The sequence below is a fragment of the Pholis gunnellus genome, assembly GCF_910591455.1.
Source record: "Pholis gunnellus genome assembly, chromosome: 17".
NCBI lineage: Eukaryota > Metazoa > Chordata > Actinopteri > Perciformes > Pholidae > Pholis > Pholis gunnellus.
Window position 1 is genome coordinate 12212928 of NC_136544.1, and position 16381 is coordinate 12229308.

Consider the following 16381-nt stretch of genomic DNA (forward strand, 5'->3'; position numbering starts at 1 on the left):
CAAGAGGCCCTGTTTCTACTTCCTTATATTGTTAAAGTGAATGGGTTCAGTGGGTTTGCATTATGAGCACTCTGTGAATGGAGATGCACCATTTCTATTTCTAATATGATTTGATCATTGTTAAATGGATGTTTGAACTATTTTAGATGGAAGGTAGTTAGAAAGTAGAGTAAAAAGTTAAAAGGCTGAACAAACATGTTTTAACAGTTAGAGGAGAGCTTTGGAGGGATTGTATCTGAGATTATGTTGCCACTCGTGACATGTAAGTTGCTGTAAGGAAAGTGGTTGAGCCTCAGCTGTTGTTATGATCCGAGGACCAGGGTGACCGGACCGCTTTGCATCTGTTGCTCGACAGATGCAAAGTTATTACTGTGCCGAGCAGTTGTCCTGTGTTTTGCAACCGAGTGTTATTGTAGCTATAGGTGCAGTGACCGCAATGAGAGTGAGGGGCGGAGATGTGTGTCGTCCTTTAGGTTTGTTATATGCACATGCATAAGTAAACACAAACGACAAAGAAAGAGACAAATAATTCAACTGCTTGTGTCTAATATATAATGAAGAGCATACAGCAAGCAACAACTAAACTGACTTGCATCCACCTTCCCGTCCTCTCAGATGCTGATAATTGATGTTATTACATGTGGGTTGTATTTTGACAGGGACGCCAGAGATGAACCGTAGTCCAAAAATGTAGGGGAATCCCCCCCCCCCCCCCCCCCCCCCCCCAACCTTCCTGCCAGAATGTGGCTTGTTTTGCCAGTCAAATCAGCCGCCCTGGAGATATTTCAGAGGAGAACTGGGGACAAGAGAGAGGGAGGCGGGAAAGAAATTGGGATGAAAAGCAAGTGATACCTTAGTCTGGTGGTGCCAACCTGCCTTGTGATGAAAGATCATGAGTGATACTTGGAAAGTCCCTGCAGGGCAAAAAACCTTGGGGGCCAAAGGGGCATCTTCTTTACCTCCAGACGAACTCAACATCACATTATGATGATGATGATGATTTTGTTATGTTTTCGTCTTGTGACGGGGAAGTCCATGGGCAGAGGGGCGATTGGGCTTAAGGATGCAGAGGGAGTCTAGAATTATGGGCGATTTGAAAGCTTTTCTGGACAGGGTTCAAGAAGTGCTGACGAAGCAAGACTAAACATCGCAAACCGCAGTTGAAAGATTTGCACATGTGCTGGCTCCCCCTGCACTCCTGCCACCCCGGGATTAGTCCCATCCTGCAGCTACATTTTACATGTGTGCAAGCAGCCCCCCCCCCCACACACACACACACACTTTACATGCATTGTGCACCCTATAATGGGAGGAAAGCAAAGCTGAGAAAGAGCGGTAAGTGTCAAGAATGATGGGAAAATTAGAAATAAGAAACACAGAATTCCTGAATAACCACAACCAGCAACATAAATATAGTCAGCTACCACGTCAGCAGTCCTGAAGCATGCACGTTGTTGAAAGAAGTGTGCAGGGCTAAGAATCAGTTGTTAGTTAGTCTCTATTTGGATATGTAAGAATGATTAAACGCAATATTTCATCAAAAAAAAAATTATTAGAAAAAAGACTGTGTTGGTGAGAAAATAATCCCAAATGTGTGTATGAGGAAACAAAACAATGAGTAGAATTAGATTTAGTCAATAAATGTTTTGCTATTGAAACTTTTATTTGGGTAGGGGGAGACTTTGATAGTGTGTTGGTCAACAGTTGCACTAATTCAGGTGAAGTTTAATTAAATTGCTGCTCTTGGAGTAAATGGTTGAAATTTAGATAAGCGCACCTTTTAAATACCAGCCATGAAACAAACTACTATTCTCAAGAACCTTCCTCGGAGCAGATCATTTGACTTGTCATAGCAAGAAGCACTGCTGTAGCCACTGTAAGAACAGAAATGATGGCATCATTCCATCATCTCATCAAGGACTGGAAAGTACTAAAACCAGTTTCGATATTTAGAATACTGTGTATGAACTGGTGTTATGATAACCCTCACTACTTGTTTATAAAAAAAAAACAATGTAGATAACTTGAGTGCAAATGTCATTTTAAAAGCTGCCTTTTAAATTATTTGGCCGCTCCAGCGATTCAATCTGTTGTATTGTGGATTTCTGACCTCCAGTAAACTTCACCAGTTTGCCGGCCCATCTGCTTGCCCTCTGCAGTCTCCCGTCTCCCTCCCCTGCAGCAGCGAGAGCTCCTCTTCTCAGGGATATCGCACAACAAATCACACAGTGAAATATCTGTTTTATTTAAAAGCAGATCACTTTTCACATTCGATCATACAATCCCTGCACACCATCCTACCCCACTTCCACTGCCAGGAAGTGAAATGCTAGCTACCTGGCTAGCTGCGTGTGTGCACTTCCTATGCATACCTTTTGTGGCCTACAATATCTTTGGCATTTGTGATTGAACGTAGCGGAAGACAGATATAAGTATGAAATCCATTTCTGTAGCAACATATATTTTCTCTCTTGTTCAGTGGAAAGCTTTACCATTTCCCCTACAGCCCACTCCTCCTCCACAAAACCATAAAAAACGTCAGGCAGTACCAGGGGCAGTCTAACAGCAGGCCTCCTGCATATAAGGGGTCAACGTTCAAGCTCATTAGCTGCTACAGTGAATAGTTTGTCTTTCTGGCACAAGTGAGAGTTCACTACGTCACCTTTCCTGTAGCTTAGTACCTCGGCCTTCTCTCTGTCTTTCTCTCTCATGTGTTTGTCTCAGACCTTTGCTGCCATCACCTCATAACCATGTGACATCGTTATGCTGCCACCAAGACAAATGGTGATTTTTCAGTTATTTTTTTCTTTTACTGAAGCAGCTAGCTGGGATGCAACATGCGACTGAAAGTGGGTTGTTGACGACTTAGACACGTTGGATCCCTTCTTCTGACTCTTGGCTGAAGAACTGAGGAGAGACTTGTGAGAGAGACTTTATATCTGTGGTCACGGGGGAATGTAAGCACCCAGCGTGTAACACACCACATGTTGGATTTTAATTGTTTTATTGAATCTTTTTGTTGAGTTTTTTTTTATGATTACACAACCAATACGCTGCTTAATGATTATTAAAGCAGGCAGATATTTCATCTCGGGTTTTTTGTTGATTTTGAACCCAAACCAGGCAGTTTACTTTTTCAGGGGTTCTGGTTGTGGGTGTCCTTACTGAGTGCTAAACATAATGCTGATTCCTGGCCTTTCTGAAAAGTCAACATAGTGCTGTCAAACATCGTTGCTTCTCCATGAAATATTATAAATGTAATATTCCTTGAGCACTGACTGTTAAGTTGAGTCTATACGAGGGAAAACATAATGGAGCAAGACCAAGACAAACATGACATTACCTTGAGGAATACGGAGTAGAGGACGGAGGATTGGAAACCACCGACTCCAGTCTTAACCCAGTCTTTTATTATTGGCTGTATTGTGGTCAAGATTGACGCTCCCAGACACAAACTCCACCTTTGACCATTTACCTACACTGAGTCATCCCTTCCATCTTGCATCATCCACATCGCAGAACACCAAAATTGGAGTGGCATGTGCGCAACAAGCTAGCGTGACCGTAACGTTTGTGTGTGCTTTATCTTTCACCCTGTTATATCTTGTCCTCAAAACAGCAAACAAGCTGCTCTCATTTTCATTCATTCAAATCATCATCGGCCTCGGCTGGTCCAAATAGATCTGGCCGCACCCATTTGCATCGAGCCGCGTTTAGCTGCTGCAGTCAAATCAAACTGCTGGTCTCTGCAGCACAGCGGGGACATTTAAAGCCACAGTTCAGGGACTGTGTGTCCCCCTGTCTCCTTGTCTGTGAGAGCAAGTGACGGTCAGGGACCCAGCGACGGGTTGGAGGCGCCAGAGCATTGTGCAGTGGGTGACCTCTGCAACCGCGCTGAGGTTTGCTGCTCAGCTGTAATGAACTCAGCCGACCACTAAAAGGCTAAGGCTTCCTCTCATTACCAATGCTCAGTCCCGGCTTCTCTGAGGCCGCAGTCAAGGGGGTCTAGCTGTAGCATGAGAAGTGTAAGACCGAGGGTGAAAGCAAACATCGTGGTTGCTTTATATGCTCTAGTTGGTCTGTTGTTGACATTGTCTATCGACTGAATGCAGCTGATCACGTTCTTGGGTTTGGTGTGTCGAGTCTTAAATGTGTTAAAATGGTTTTGTGTTGCGTAAGAGGAAAATGGCAAGAAGGAGGTAAAGCAGGATCATATCTGTTTTGTTGCTACACATTTGTGATTCTTGGGAGGTGGTAACGACTGCTATTATTCATCTCAGGCTTTATATCCTTTGCAGTTGTGTGACTGCACGAAAAAAAAGAGTTAAAACGGGAAGTAAAAGGAAAAACAAGTGAATAAAATCTTGAAAGATTTGTTTCTATTTGCTTTAACAGATTCACTACAACTGCAATGTGAGGAACTTGTTAGGAGATCACTGTCTGTAAATACAATGTGTAGCTCATTTGAAAGCCAACGCAGGGAGCAGGAGTGTTTCACAGTGTCTGGACTGTGATAAAGTGAGAGAGCGTTGTGTAAATGCCCCCTCAGTCACTTACTGTGTAGGTCCTCACATGCACACTCCTCTCCTGCTGGCCCCATATTGTTTTATTCTTTGACAATAGATTTAGTTACATAATGAACCCCATCCATATCAAAGGCTGGACCAGGGATAGACTGGCGTTGCTCCAAGGCCCTCAGAATGGGCCAAAACCACATGGGAGAACAATCTCTTCCCTATTTTTTCCCCTCTCCCCTGCTCTTTGTCATACCACAAAAGATATCAAGTGTGAGAGGATGGACATGTGTTGCTGATCATATGCTTATTAAACAAATATTGCAATGGTCACCTAATATGTTGTGGTGTACTGTCCGTTTTACTACGGCCCGGAACCAGAGAAAGTGTGGCATCCCAGATATGGCTTTAAAATGCATTCCTCATGCCACTGCAGTATAGAGGCTTGTAAGAATTCAACCAGTGAGTATAGAAAACCCGACCGCAGGCTTGTGTGCTATGTGTGCGCCAGCAGGGTAAATGGGTTTTGATGGGCTCTGCTGTTTTGTCTGAATCGCCATGTTGCACTGGGCGACAAGATTTGGTGCTCCCACAGAGTGCGCTCACACGCGGCTCTGCCAAAACTGAGCTACATTTAAAACTCCGGTCCTGCTGTCCCTGCCACACTTTTTGCCAAGCAGCTCCACAAGCAAGAGAAATAAGGAAGATATCTTTTTCTTTTTCTTTCTACCTGAGACTTTCCAGCCTTCTCTTTCCCTCTCTCTCTCTCTCTCTCCATCCTATTTTGTTGACTTCTCTCCTCTAGTTTTGTCTCTACCTCTACTACCTTTTGTGCATCAGTAGCATGAAAAAATGGTGGCAAATGTTCCTCCCACACTCCACATTCCAGGGTCTTACAGGATCCCACATGCTGGTGGCTCAGTCTCTTTCCCTCTGTGTCATCGGTGACGGAGCAGTGCAACTTGTGTGGGTGCTGGGGGCCGTGGGGCAGCGTAACAATGTGAGTGTGTGTGTGTGTGTTGGGGAAGCAAATGTGAGATTCCTCCATTGAATTAACAATTTTAAATTGATTGAGGGTATTATTAATCCTCAAGTCCCCACTAATGTCACTTTAAATGACTGTAAGATATAAATAATGACCATATTCAGATTCTAGAAGGCTTCTTATTTACAGCAACCAGCAGATTTTCACATACATGCAGAACTAGATTATTTGTTTTTTTTAAAAAAAGCTGTACTTCTTTGCATTTTAAATTTCAAAGGGAAAAAATAGATATTATATTAACGACTGTCAATCATCTACTGTCTTTCCAGTGTGACTAAAACATGAGAGTAAAGGGTCTCTGTGATGAGGAGAGAGACAGGAAGTGTGAAGGGAAGAAGGTTAAGATGAGACAACTTCAAGTAAAGATGGAGAAAGTACATGACGAGGGAACCGTGCCACAGTTCAACAAAAGCAGAAAGCTGTGACAATGAAAACACAGCCATAGTTACTAATCAACAAGTCTTAAAGCTGTGGAAAGAAGATGAGCAGCTACGCTGCCACCCCATTCACAATTGAGATGTGCCAAGAAAAAGTGAAAAGGAGAGAACAAATGAAAAAAGATAGCGAAAGACTGTGGACAACTGTTCAGAGAACAGAACATGACCAGATGTCAAATTGTTGCTGATTTTTTTTTCTTCAATTTCCTTTATTTCTTTTCTTCCTTTAAAAAAATAAATAAATTAGCAACACTCCACCTGTGTTGGCTGTTTGTTTCAACACCATCACCGTCACCATTTTACAGAGCTGATAACCCCCAACGTTTAGGAAAATAATAATTTATTTATTCGTGTAAGTGTGTGCTTTTTACCAAATGGGAATTGTGTGTGTTTTATGAGATTTAATACCAGAAAGTTTCATTAATCAGAAAAGTAGTAAAAAATAAACTGGCACTCTCTGACTTTCCGTGGTGCAGTAATCCCTACCCATCTGGCACTCGGAGCAGGTTGAAACAGCCACCGAGAAATATTTGCAATAGTGTTAGACCCAGGTCTGATTATCTTTTCAGTAAACAACTATAATCAGTCGCTCCACTGGGACAGATTTACATCTAAATGGATTTTTTTGTTCCATGCCCGATTGTAGCACAAGATTTTAGATTTACTGATTACAATGATTTCAAATAGCTTTATTTACTGATCCCTCTTGATTTACCGAGAAATATTTCAATCCTTAAAGTACAAACAAACTGCAACTTCATAAACATTCAAACCAAAACTGTAATAGTTTGGACTTCCAGACACTTAGAGACAAAAAGCTCTGTTTTTCCTCTCAGACATTCTAGTTAGTAGCTAAACTGATTGAAGTTAGTGTCAGGTCCTCACATAAACTGGTTGATTTAGTAATGCTGGCCAATCGTAGATTACCTTGGAGAAGCCGTCATTAATTTAGTGGCCTTTCGAGAGCCAGAGTGTTGGCACTGTGCTTCCCTCCCTTCTCTGTGCGGGCCCATCCGTGAGGAATAGGGGAAGTAAATGTTGGTTCTGTCTGCACCCTGTTTTGCTTGGCCTGGTCCTGCCAGCAAACACAGGAGACACCAATCATTTAATAGAGTCCTTTTATTTAGTAAGAAGAACAGCGAGACAAGGCAAAATACGCCTCAGGAAGTCATTTACTTGGCTGGAGCAGCTAGAATTTAGTTGAACGTGTTTGCTTTAGATACTGTTGAACACAGTTTATCATTTTGACTTGCTCTATACATTGTTAAAGTTCTGGATGCAAACCTCTTAGTCACAATGTTATCTGCATATTGCTTCAATTTTCTTAGAGAAATCTAAAGTACATCTTTAGTTCAAAGGTGTGGAAGGCATCACTCAAATATGTGAGAATGATGAACACATTTCAGTTGTGGGGGAAGCAACATACAATAATAAAGGTTAACAAAAAAAATCAACATAACTTCATCTGTTATACAACTCATTTTATCATTTGTGAACATATTTTCTTCTGTTCATCAATGAGTCCCTACATGTGATGGACTCGGTGCATCAAGTGGACTCAGGCTGGGCACATTCAGTGACAAGCAATAACCATGCTTTATGTCCACTTCATTTCCCATGCAAATCAGCCTCGCATTCTCACAGTTTTCACAGTTCCCAGCTCCCTCCTTTTCCCCCCCGAAACATGCCCTGAGTTAGCCAGGCTCATTAAACAGGATGAGACTATTACCAGGCGAGTTATCCTGCTCCTAACAATGGGATGTGGTCAGGTGGTGGAAGCACCAGTTTCACTGGGTTCATCTCGCCTTCCCCTTCGTGTCCCCTGGGTCCAAGACCGCGACTCGCACTTTGGCCAATACCGCCCTCCCTCCGTAAACAATAACTGTCACAGCTGGAATGTAGCACAGCCTCAGTGCGGCAAAGTTGAAATTACTCTAAATTACATTTAATTTCCAATTTCTGCTTACATGCGAGTGGGAGAGTTTGTGCAAACATATACTGTACACGGCACACTGTGGTTTCACCCAATGTGAGTTTGTGTCATAAATGTTCAGTTCTTCTCTGGCAAAGTTGCAACTGCAGTGTAAAAAAATGTCCATTCATTCATTCCTTCATTCAGTATACTTTGCTGATGTAACTCAGTGAAGTTGCCCAACCCCCCCCCCCCCAGTTCATTTTTGTTCAGCTATATACAGTCGGGCTTTCAAGAGGCCCAATCAGAAACTGTGGACAAGTTCCAGGGAAACAGGACCCAAGCACCCTGAAGAGCCTTTTTGCCTCACTTTTATTCACTCCTGTTCTTTCTCAAGAGTTCCTCCTGAAAGTATTTGGCAAACACTGGTGAAAAAAAAAAAGACTTTGAGGGAAGAAAAACAACAAGTTGTTCTTGAGCCACCCACACCCCATCTGCTGTGGTATTATCTTCTTTTATTATCTACAGATTATGTGCGCTGATATGATTTCTACAGTTTGGTCGGGTGGTTATTGTGGTTGTTCTTGTTGTGTTTTTTTGTTTGTGGAGCGCTGTGATATGAGACAGCGAGGGGGAGGGGGGTGGGGGGGGGGGGATCCTCCCCCATGTGCATCTAATCGTTCATTCAGCACCCTCTTAATGGCTTGTCAGTTCCCCTTGCCCTTCCATTTTCTGTCCAATTAATTCCTTTCTAGCGCTCCGGATAAAGGGACACAATGGGAACCCTCCACAGCATAATGAATCATTAAAATTCAGCAGCGCGGCCCTGGCACTTGGCTTCTCCCTGGGCTGGTTAGAGACGGCTGCTTGGCATGCATGCCAGGGCCAACTTGAGCGTTCTACCCGCTGGACCAGCAGAGATGGGATCGCTCCTCATTTCTCTCTTGTCTGTGGTTTAACGAAAAAATCTGAGCGTAATGTTTTGGTACGTACGTCTATAGCCACATATAAAGCGTCAACTTAAGGCCTTGTCAGGTCAGAAGGTTATGGAAGCGGTGCTAAGCTGCTAACGTGTTTTATTTTCAATATATATAAAACATTTAAAATGTAAAACTCACTAGATAGCTCAACACCAAATGAACATGTATTTTCCAAAAGTCCATAGACTTGCATGTCCACTTTCGAGCAGCATCCAATTAAATGAAGGTGAAGGTTTAATTACTGTCATTTTGGAAAACTGAGAATACTTCCCTAAATGTCTCACTGGTCTCCCCTCACAGCTGTACAGATGTTAGATAAAGCTGCTATCCAGCACAAAGGTAAACCCATAAACATGTTCACTTTAATGCAATTCAGTCTATTTATTTATTATACACAAGTTGTTTCCAAATATACTTAAGAACAAATATCAACATGAAGTTGAAACTAAAAATGGAGGCAAATAAGAATGACAAAGACAAATATCAAGAAAAAATTATCTTTTTATTTTAAAAAAATGGCCAGCGTATGGGTTAGCTGTGCAAGTGTGAATGAAACTCTAGTTAATGGAACAATGATCATTTTCATAGCCTTTCTCAAAATTATACACCAGAATAATATACAAACACAGTCCTGTGGACAAAACTTGGAGCACGATGCTCCGTACGTTTCTCATACAGCATCTCACAGAACATTACAAACCAAGGCTGTAAGGAATGATATCAAATTAAGAATATAATCAGGAGCAAGTTAACTGTAGGAATATCTGGTGTTTATTACTGATTGTGTGCTGCCTGAAGTTTGTTAATCATTCAATTTCATATTGAAATACTGACAATAAGCATTAGAAGGCACAAAAAACGTTTTGCGCGAGACTGCAGCATGTGAGTTGGCACTTGATGGTTGATGAGATAAATATGGGGAAAACACTCACACACTCTTATTTCCTCCTTAAACCCCGAAACACTCTTCTTTGACTAACGGATCCATTTTAAAGAAAATGTTCAGGAAAGTTGTTTATCATTTGGTGTGCATCATGTCATGAGATATGTATCTCTTCCCAAGGAAATGGCTCACACATTCAGAAGCACTTTATCTCCCTGACACACGCACACACAGATGCATGTGCGCACACACACACATCCGCGTGCTGTTCATCCACGTGTACAGGAGGTCCAGCTGACATGTCACTCAGAGTGCGTGGTGTTATTTTACCCCATTTCCTTTAACCCTAGATCATGACTAATCGCAATTTGCCAAGCATAGCTTGCAGACACCTGTTCTGTTGGTCAAGCTCTGTTTGCTTGCGACTTGGAATGGAGATGCTAGTGGAAAGTGGTCTTCAATGGAATGGAATTAAAATCATGGTCCTTTTAATGTCATTTCATGTACCTTGTTTTCATTAAAAGCCAAACTGTACTGTAATAACCAACCCCACATTACATGTGTTTATCTATTTAAGAACAAAAAAAACCCCAATAATGCATGAACATAAATACAAATAAGACTTTTATGCCAAAATGACACTATAAGATTCATATGAGCCATTTAATTAAGACTGGTCGACGGATGCAAATGGCTGCGATATAGCTCGGGCCATTCATGTAAATTTGACTGCAAATTCACATAATTGGTTCCGTGTACATTCTCCAATGTATCCGCTTCTCCATCTGCTTCACAACGGAATTGAGCCAAACAGTTTCTCTCCTACACAACTCCGTGGCAGGCCTTTGCTTTACCTCAAGTGTGCACACGCGTGCAATCTTTAACTGGAAAAGATGGGGGGGTGTACAGGATGTAGGCGTAGGCGACACGTCCTCATGGAGGAGTTTTGGCTCACCAACAACACAATTTGTCTTTGTGAAAAAAAGTCTTGTGTTTTAATCGCAACGATATAACTTTATATAAAATCAGCAGGCACTTTTTTTTTCTCTTTTGCTTGTTTAACGTTCAAAATGATCACAGGTAGCCTACTACACACACTTCTCCACCTGCCCCCTACTTCCTTCATTAGTAGTGCATCAATCTGAATGAGTCTCTGGTTTCGAACTGACTGCTTCTTGTCCCCTCAAGGTCGAGACAGCGTGGTGTAGACGGGCTGGTCCCAGCTGGAGGCGTTGGGGCTGTGGGTAGGAGCCATGGACAGACTGTTGAGGATCGGGCTGCCGTAGGGCCGCCTGGATGAGTGGAAGTATGGGTACTGGTAGAGGCTGGATGGGTAGCCTGAGTAAGGGTTGTAATAGTTGGAGCTCTGCAGGTCAGTATAATCACACTGGGAGCTGGAGAACGAGGCTGCAGCCGAGGCAGCTGATGTGGCCGAGGTGACGCAGGCCTGGCTACTGTAGGAGCCGTAATCAGAGTGTGATGGTGACCCGTGGGAGTGATCGCTGTAGTGGCTGGGGCTCAGTTGCTCAGTTTTAATATGCAGCCGGTGCTGGCCCACCTCGCTGGCGGAGGGAGTGGAGGAGGACATGGCGCTCTTGCGGCTCCACGCTGACCCGTTGGCGCCTGCGTGGCTGTATGAGGACGTGTAAGACCCACCAGGCACTGGAGCCTGCCCGTGGCTGTGGTCCGAGGGCAGGGTGGAGGAGCCCGAGGCGTGGCCATTGAGCGGGAGGTACTGGTCGAACTCGTGCACGTCGAAGGTCTCCATGTTGCTGATGACATCAGTGCTGAGCTCGGAGATGTCTACGTTGCTGAAGTCGATGTTTTGCCTGTTGCTGTCAACAAGACGACGGCCTTCATGTTTCAGATCCTGCTTCAGCCCGTGGTGCAGGTCTGTTTTGGGAGTAGTGGGTGGTGTAGGGGGACCATGGGGCTGCCCTGAAAAAATATTAGACATAAAGCGTGAGGATGAGGATTCATCACTCCAAATACAAAATGATTTAAACAATTTACAGCCGCCTAAAACAAATGAATTACTAAAATAAAACTCACAAACTAGTTATGTTTGATACATTATTTATTTTTCTAATACATTTTGACGTCATACCTGCATGCTCAGGGTGATGGTGTCCATCAGTCATCCCTGCCAGTCCTCCCATCCCTGGTTCAGCTTTAAACATGTGATGTGCCAGTTCTGCTCCTGAGTCTGAGTCGCTCTGGCCTGGTTTCATATTCTTCCGTCGCCGGGGCTGGTACTTGTAGTCTGGATGATCTTTCTTGTGCTGAACCCGGAGCCTCTCTGCTTCATCAACAAACGGCCTCTTCTCACCTTCTGAGAGCAAACTATGGGGGGAAAAAGTATAGGACATTAAAATGTGTGCAGTCAAACAAAACAACAAATTAAAAAGATACAATTAATAGATGGCCTTAGTTACTTTAGAGCTTTTTATTTATTGTCAAGAGGTCAGAAGATTTTTTTCAAATCATTTTTCAAAATCATTAACGTTTAAAATCGAAACATTTTTTTAAAATATAGTCAAATCCATATTTATATCTAAAACATGAGCATATTTATGGAATGATTGTCGCCCAAAGCCAACAATGACCTCCGAGTGTCCTTGTTATTCATTTTTAATAATATTCATTCAACTCTTTATCCCTGCATTTATTTTTACAGAATAAAATGTTGCCTTACCGCCACAGTTTTCCAAGAGTCTTGCTCAGTTCGGCGTTGTGCAGGTGTGGATATTGATCCGCCAGCTTTCTGCGGGCCGCCTGCGCCCAAACCATGAACGCATTCATGGGTCTCTTGACATGAGGCTTATTCTTCAGAGATCCGCTGCCCCTCACGGGCATGGGCACCAAGGACCAGTCGTATCCTTTGAGGACCTGAGAGACTGCGTCCCGTATACAAGCCGGGAACCGGTCGTCATCCTCCGAGTCCAGTTTCTTGCCTAAACCGGCGATCAGGGATCCTTGGCCGTCGGAGCCCGTCGGTGAGGACGGAGCGTCGGAGTCGGACTCGTCCTGGGACATAGAGCTGTTTGTGCCCGATGGACTGCACGGCTGGTCGCTGCCACACTTGTCATGCTCCTCTGTCATTTTTAACATTATTTGCTCAGCCCCTCGGGGATGAAAATCCCAAAAAGGAATCTTCAATTAAAACCAAAAAAGAAATGTTACCACTTAATTGAAGCCCGCAGCAAAGTGGCCAGTGCGCCTATATTACGCACGGCGCGCCACAGTAAATTCCGTCAACAATTTTAGTCAGTACGAGTCCGTTGTTTTCCTTCAGCTTCCCTGTTTGTTTGTCTCCGTTACTCGTGTCTATGCTGTCATGGGAGGTGCAGTCGTGAAAGTTGTGGTCCACAATGTGAGCTGAGGAGCTACATGTTGCAGCAACTTGAGTTGCAGTTTTAAAACAGTCACTCCACCCTCCACCTGGGATTGGCTGGAATAAATCACCACTTTGCCCCCATTGGTTCCAGCTTTTACGTGGGCTTCATTATTATAATGACTTTCTTGTTTTCATTTGTGACACAGTATTGTTTGTACTAAAGTTGCACACGTTGTGCACAAAATAATTTGACAATGCTTTAAGGAAATGTAGTTGTTTCAGAAATGACTCCAATTGTATAAAAATCATGTGGGATATTTATTATTTAGCTATTATTAATACCGAAAATGTAACATTCAGTCTTTAAATGCAAATAAGTTAACTAACATTTGGTAATAATACTATTGCAATAAAGGCTGATAAAGTACTTGTATTGTGTCATATGTTGCTACTTTCCTGTTGATATACAGGATTTGATTTATTTAGAATATGAGTTTTGATGTTATAACACATTTAGAATTTAAGGAAACATTCTACTGTCTAGACATAATAAATATGTCAAATGCTAAAAGTAGATTTTTTTTAGAAATAACATATTTCTATCAGAGATCAAGGTTGACTCTGAACAAGAATAGACCATCAGAGAAAGTTGCTGCATGCTGAGAGCATGAAAGTTGATATTTTGGTTTTGATTCTCCCAGATAACGGAACAGTCAATTTTGATTTGGCCAAACATTTAATGGCAAATGTGTCAAAGCTGGTAACTACTTTGCAGCAGGGTTGCATATTATAGCACGTACAAAATTAACATCAAGTCTGACGGATCTCATTGTCAAAGATGCAGGATGATCCTCCCTCTCACAGTTATAACTGATGGCTGAATTTCTATAGAACCATATTTGAATCATTTCTGCTCATTATTCATCAATGTTTTTTTGGGCAAGGACAGTGTGTGATATTAAGCCTTTCTTGCCTGTCTGTCTACTCCAAAAAAAATGATCACGACTCTGACACAAAAACTTTCACCCCTGAACCGACTTCTAACTAAAATGTGTGTCGTGTTGATAACAAAAAACATCACAAGCCTGTGTGAGCCCAATTGTAGCTTTGATAAAATTCCAGAATTCAGGAGAGGAAGTTTGTTTGTCCCAGCAGTCCGTTATGTGATCCATATGTCACTTCTCATTACCAGTAAAGCACACTGTTTTATGACACTGAAGATACAAAGAGCAGAGGAGATAAGAGGGTAGATTGAATCACTGCCTTTGTTAAAGGTGTCTTTGTGTTCATGTATTGTGGGATGATTTTTATCACTGGCCTCCCTGTGAAAAGACAAGGTGTGTTTGTGCTGGACGGCAGTTTGCTTCGCTCGATGCACGCTGCTGGTGGCTGAGGGACAAGGAGAGTTTGTAGGTTGGAAATAATAGAAACTGCGGCTTTCACACGCAGTACAGAGTTAACTGCAGGCTCGCACAGTAAGGTAAGAAGTTTCATTGTTTGGCTTTTATTATCAAATAGGCTTAAGAAGCAATGGGCTTCTCCAGTGAATTTTAATATATTGTATTTGAATTCTGAGGAAGGAGCATGTGTCTGCCTTTATTTAAACATGTCATACAAAATAATGGAACATTTCTATCACAAGCGATAAAATGAAAGTGCTCCTTCGGTCAGTCCAGAGCAGCCTGTCTAACAGCTGCTGTCAAAGCACTCTGTTGGGTCAAGTTCAGTGCGTGTGTGCAAGCGCGCGTGTGTGTGTGTGTGTGTGTGTGTGTATGTGTGTGTGTGTGAACAGACAGGACAGCGGCTAGTTGTCAAACTTGAGTGACTCTGGCTTCACTCTCATCCTGCTCCACACATGGAAAAGTATTTGCTGTGTGTATGCATGCATGTGTCAGCAGAGAAGACTCACGCATGTGTTATATGTGCGTATTGCATGTCTATCTCGCGTGCTTTCCCTGATATAAGGCTGGTGTTCATTTTGATAATAAACTCGGAAGCACTCAGCGAGTAGAAACCTCCATTAATTAATTAGTTTGCTGAAACACACAAGACATAATCACTTACACATACATGTAATTGATTGTCTGATCCTTTTTAACGTTCCCTTTTGGATTTGCAATACAATCTGTTTGTGTCAAATGTAATGCTGGAAGCCCCTGTTCTTAATCACCATCGAAACTGCATCAACTGTTCCTGGCTCAAGTCCTGTCTCCCCGCAAAATTTCATGGAAAAACTTCAGTCAGGGTTGATGTATCCTGCCGACAGACAAACAAACTTTAAAAAATGAATCAAACCAGTGTGTCATAGTTCAAACATAGTGCTACATTTTTTGTTGTTGTAATTATTTGAAACAAATAAAAAAGCATTATTTTTGGACATAGCCGTTGGTTGATGATTGGTTAAGTGGATTAAAGTCAACTACCGGCATTATTAAGAGGACAAAAGCTCAAACTCCTCATCGATCACCACATCTGAAAAGGCTGAAAGTAAGTCCGGATGAGCGCAACATGAGTGGCAGCTGCCATCAAGCTGCTAAGCTGTGGGCCGGTTTTGGTTTCTGGGCAGAGAGATGGGGACAGACTTAAACAGACTCCAGCCGTCGTCACCCCCCCCCCCCCCCCTTCATGCTTTTCTGTATTGTGGGGAGAAACTCTGGTCAGAGTTTGTGGGCTCTGGGCTCTTGATTAGAAAAGGAAGGAGCAACGGAGGAGAGGTAACCGCGCATGAACCTTAAGCGTCCCAAAGAACGAAGGAAGGTTTTCATTTTCCTATTTTTGCGAGATGCATCTCAAAGGATAGACAAGGGTAAAGATTTTCATTTTTTGTTTTTATGGGCCTTAGCAGAGCATGCTGGCTCATTTCTCCTGGGCTCTAGTCGCTTCTATCCCACATGTAAATTATACTCTCTGGATTCTAATGCATACAAAATTAAATTACACAGTCACCCACAGGAATCTTGCCCCCTTTGGTCTTCTGTGTTTTAATACACTTGGGCACATTTCTTTACTCTAGGCAAGTTAGTGGACGGAGTATGTCGAGCAGTTAAATTGGCATAAATTGCCACAGCACTGTGCAGTATAAGTGTGTTAGGATGAACCAGATGAGGAGTTCATGAATGTCATGAAGTTCATAAGAAACTGAAGTTGAATAAATGTGTTCAACAACATATTGCATGTGAAACATATTGTATATTCCATATTTAACTCCATATGTCTGTGCACGATGCATAAATTCTGCGTCACAAGACTCCTGATAGAATTTGTTCTTTCCAC

The 16381-nt window shown here is 42.6% G+C and overlaps 1 protein-coding gene across 1 annotated transcript; it reads right to left on the reverse strand.

The window, feature by feature from the left end:
• Positions 1–9371: 9371 nt before the first annotated feature.
• Positions 9372–13129, reverse strand: LOC306709707 (transcription factor Sox-8). The gene is made up of 3 exons (XM_079177961.1): positions 12467–13129; positions 11879–12114; positions 9372–11709 (listed from the first exon to the last, which is right to left on the reverse strand). Exons 1-3 carry the CDS (start codon positions 12880–12882, stop codon positions 10955–10957), a joined length of 1407 nt encoding a protein of 468 aa, XP_079034087.1. The 5' UTR covers positions 12883–13129; the 3' UTR covers positions 9372–10954.
• Positions 13130–16381: the final 3252 nt, after the last annotated feature.